General features: G+C 40.0%; 1 protein-coding gene across 1 annotated transcript; it reads left to right on the forward strand.

The window, feature by feature from the left end:
- The first annotated feature begins 1,220 nt into the window (after positions 1-1,220).
- Positions 1,221-2,357, forward strand: BX661DRAFT_189548 (uncharacterized protein). Its single transcript, XM_051537590.1, has 2 exons — positions 1,221-1,339; positions 1,643-2,357. The coding sequence occupies exons 1-2, from the start codon at positions 1,238-1,240 to the stop codon at positions 1,829-1,831; spliced, it is 291 nt and encodes a 96-aa protein (XP_051388617.1). The 5' UTR covers positions 1,221-1,237; the 3' UTR covers positions 1,832-2,357.
- Positions 2,358-3,382: the final 1,025 nt, after the last annotated feature.

Raw genomic sequence — 3,382 nt, forward strand, 5'->3', positions numbered from 1 at the left:
TTTATCAACCAGTGCTGAAAAAAAAAGTGGCGGCTAAGGCAGCAAACACAATGATAGAAAATAACTTTATTTTATTGCTACCCCTTACTATTATATACACACTTTTATGTAAGAGGGGATAGGGAGCACTACTGTAATAGTGTTAAAATAACGGGTGTAAAGTTATAAAGGTTTTTATTACTAGTGTTTCTAAAGTGCTATTATCGCCGGCCTCGCCTTATATATATCTCCTTGTCCTTGCGGCACTCACTGGCAGTTGTGTGTGCCGTTTGCGAGAACTGATCATTATGAAAGTAACCCGGGCCTCTGATGTGGCATAATTGGCATGTCTGTATTCTTGCGCCCAGCATATCCATTTCGGGACAGGCAGTATGTCCGGATGTCAGTTGTGGCACCTAATTTGATCCCCTGTAATTTGGCCCATATAAGATCCATCTATGAGCTGACGAGAGTCTGTCTTATGATTTTTGCCCTCAGTATCTACCTCCATATCCTCGGGCTGCATAACAACATAAAGTTGTAATTTAGTAGAAATATTGGAATAAGGTATTTGGCGAATTTTTAATTTATACCCGAAAATATATGTTGGCCAACATACATTTTGATTACTCTGCAAAAGTTAATGTGGTTTGTGAGTGCAACGCATTTTTGTTTACAAAAGTAGCACCATTGATACATGAATAGTATTGTCTTGTCATTTTATGCTAAATATTTGCACATTAAAAACAATGCACAATGTGAATTAGCTGCACGACTGGCAATAAAGTATTGTTGGAATATAGGAAACGTGTAGATGAACGTGTAGATGAACTATAATGATATAAAATATATTTAATAAATAAGTGCTATGCATTATGAAAGGTAAAGAGTAGAAAGCATATTGCTTTGGTCACTGTGTGACTTATTGTTTGTGTTGCTAAACAGCCAAGACTGGTTAATCAGTTGATCGTCATCAACCAATACTTAACTGTGAAATATCTGGAGTCAATTCACACACTGGTTTGAATAGCATTGGATGTCAGTGCTTTAAAAGCATGATCACAAAATGATGAATCATTTCCAGCAATGACATGTACAGGATGCTACTTCCATTGTTGCTAAAAATCCCATGTATAAATAAGACATGGTTTCTCGAATCTTCAGTTGATAGTTCTTTAGGCACTCTTGCTCCTTTTCCTTTTTTTACTCACAACTGCAAACATCTTTATTTTATTTACCAGCAACCATCATTTTCAACATGCAGCCCTTCTCATTCACCACTCTTGCCCTGGTTGCCATTGCTGCCACTGCTGTTGTGCGCGCCGACGCTTATGCTGATGCCATTTTTGACAGTTTCGAGGTGTTTCATTACCCGAAGCAAGCCTCTTGGTGCACAGAAAGAGTGCAAAGCATATTTCAGGCTGGCAAACCTTAGAACCCACTGCGTTTTTCATTTTTCCAACTTTTTTCAATTGGCAGGGCTTATTTACTGCCTTTCTCCATCTATTCGCATGTCTTATTTCATATAAAAGGAGCGCCCAGTTTTCAAGATATTTTTTGGTTCCCTATTTCTCTCCCAACAACCACCACTTCCTCTAAAATACTACCACCTTTTTCTAATACGCACACATATTTTCCTAACATTACGACATCACGACTACAGTACACACACACAGCAGAATCAACTTCGACTTTAACATGGATTATCAGTTCACAATACACAACTTTTGTGGGAGGGGATCGCACACATACAACAGTTCTCGCCCAGCGTCATCCATTGCACTACATTGGCCCATATATTATATCCGCCGTCTGCTACAGCCACGCTCATTTGTGCATTACAAAAAAATAATATGTGTCTAGTAAACACTCGGTAAGATATCTGCAACTGGTCTCATCAATGTCATGTCTGGGATGTCTGGGTATATAAGGGGACCTAAAGAACACCCTTATAATAAAAATCGGGCCGGTTCCATTCCGTAAGTCCCGTAACTGTGGTATATACGGGGGCCCACAGAACATTTGTTCAATATGAATCCGACTGGTGACACGCCTAAGACCTGAAATCAGAGGCGGCGGAATGGGAGGAGGGTGGGATTTACCCATGTACCTTCTCCGGATTGCCGGCGTCTGGATGGGCTCCTCACAAAATCACAACACGGGCATGGCTAGAAAGAGTAGCGCATGTACCAAACCCACAACATGACAACCAGTTGCAAATATCTCCGAGCGTCCAACGACATTTTGTACTCGAAGCTCTATGGGCTCTAAACAGCTATAATTTGCGCGGCGATGCTTTTTAGATGGCACTTTACTTTTAACTGTGCTAATTTTTGTCTTTGCCACCCATCATGGCAGAAAATAAAACCACTGTACATACACCCCCAAAGTTTCCATTGAAAATTTAATTACAAAAATTAGACTGAAAGCCAAGAGAATGAATTTTGTAAATATCGCTCGAAAAAATCAGATAATATTAGAATATTAAATTGCATAATTTCAGTTTGCATGCACTTTTGCAGCCACTGATTTAGTCTGTGTTTTGGCTGATCATGTGCAACAGCCATCAAACAGAAACACATGTACAACTTATTGGGCACTTGTCCAGCTTAATCTGCGTTGTGCTTAATTTTGTATTTAGTTGATAAGAGAGCGTTGGTAAAAATAAATATAAAATAAGAGATGACAGCAAGCATACAAACAATGTGACTGTATTGTTATAGTAAGAGGGGGGTGTGAGGAGCACTAGTTGTCTAGTGTTAAAAGTTAGGGGTGATTTTATAAAAGGTTTTATTACTGATGTTTCTAAAATATTACTAGGGCCAGCCTCATCTTATATATGTGTCTCGTCGCCTTTGTTGTGCACATTATCAATTGTGCGCTCCGTTGGTGAGAGCTGGATCTTCTGCGAGCAGACCGGTGTCTTGGCAAGTCAATGTTGTGGTTTTCGTGCGTGTACGCTCATGCGTGTGCATTGCAAAATGGGGAGCATGTTTGGGCATCAATGTAATGCCTCCCTAATTTACGCCTGCGTTATCCAATTAGCGTCCTATCAATCGGCACGCAGGTGGAAACCTGTTTCGCAATTCTCGACCTCAACATCCACTTCCATATCTTCAGTCTGCGCAACAGGGGCTTCCCTAAACGCAATTTTATCACTACAAAAATTGAGTAGTTAACAATTCGCATGCAAAATAATTCAATTTATCTCAACACATGAATGGGATGGCAATAAATATATGCCACCGTTTTCCCATCAATGCTGCACTAATCGAAATTTTAATTGGCAATTCCAAGCAATAATCGATTTCCAATAATGGCTTTGCTCCTCTCAGCAGATGTTGCTGTTTGTACGGCTTGGATATATGCTTGCGGCTAACTCACACGTTAACCATTCGCACGC

The sequence above is a fragment of the Kickxella alabastrina genome (genome assembly GCF_025024165.1).
Source record: "Kickxella alabastrina strain RSA 675 chromosome Unknown BX661scaffold_43, whole genome shotgun sequence".
Classification (NCBI taxonomy): domain Eukaryota; kingdom Fungi; phylum Kickxellomycota; class Kickxellomycetes; order Kickxellales; family Kickxellaceae; genus Kickxella; species Kickxella alabastrina.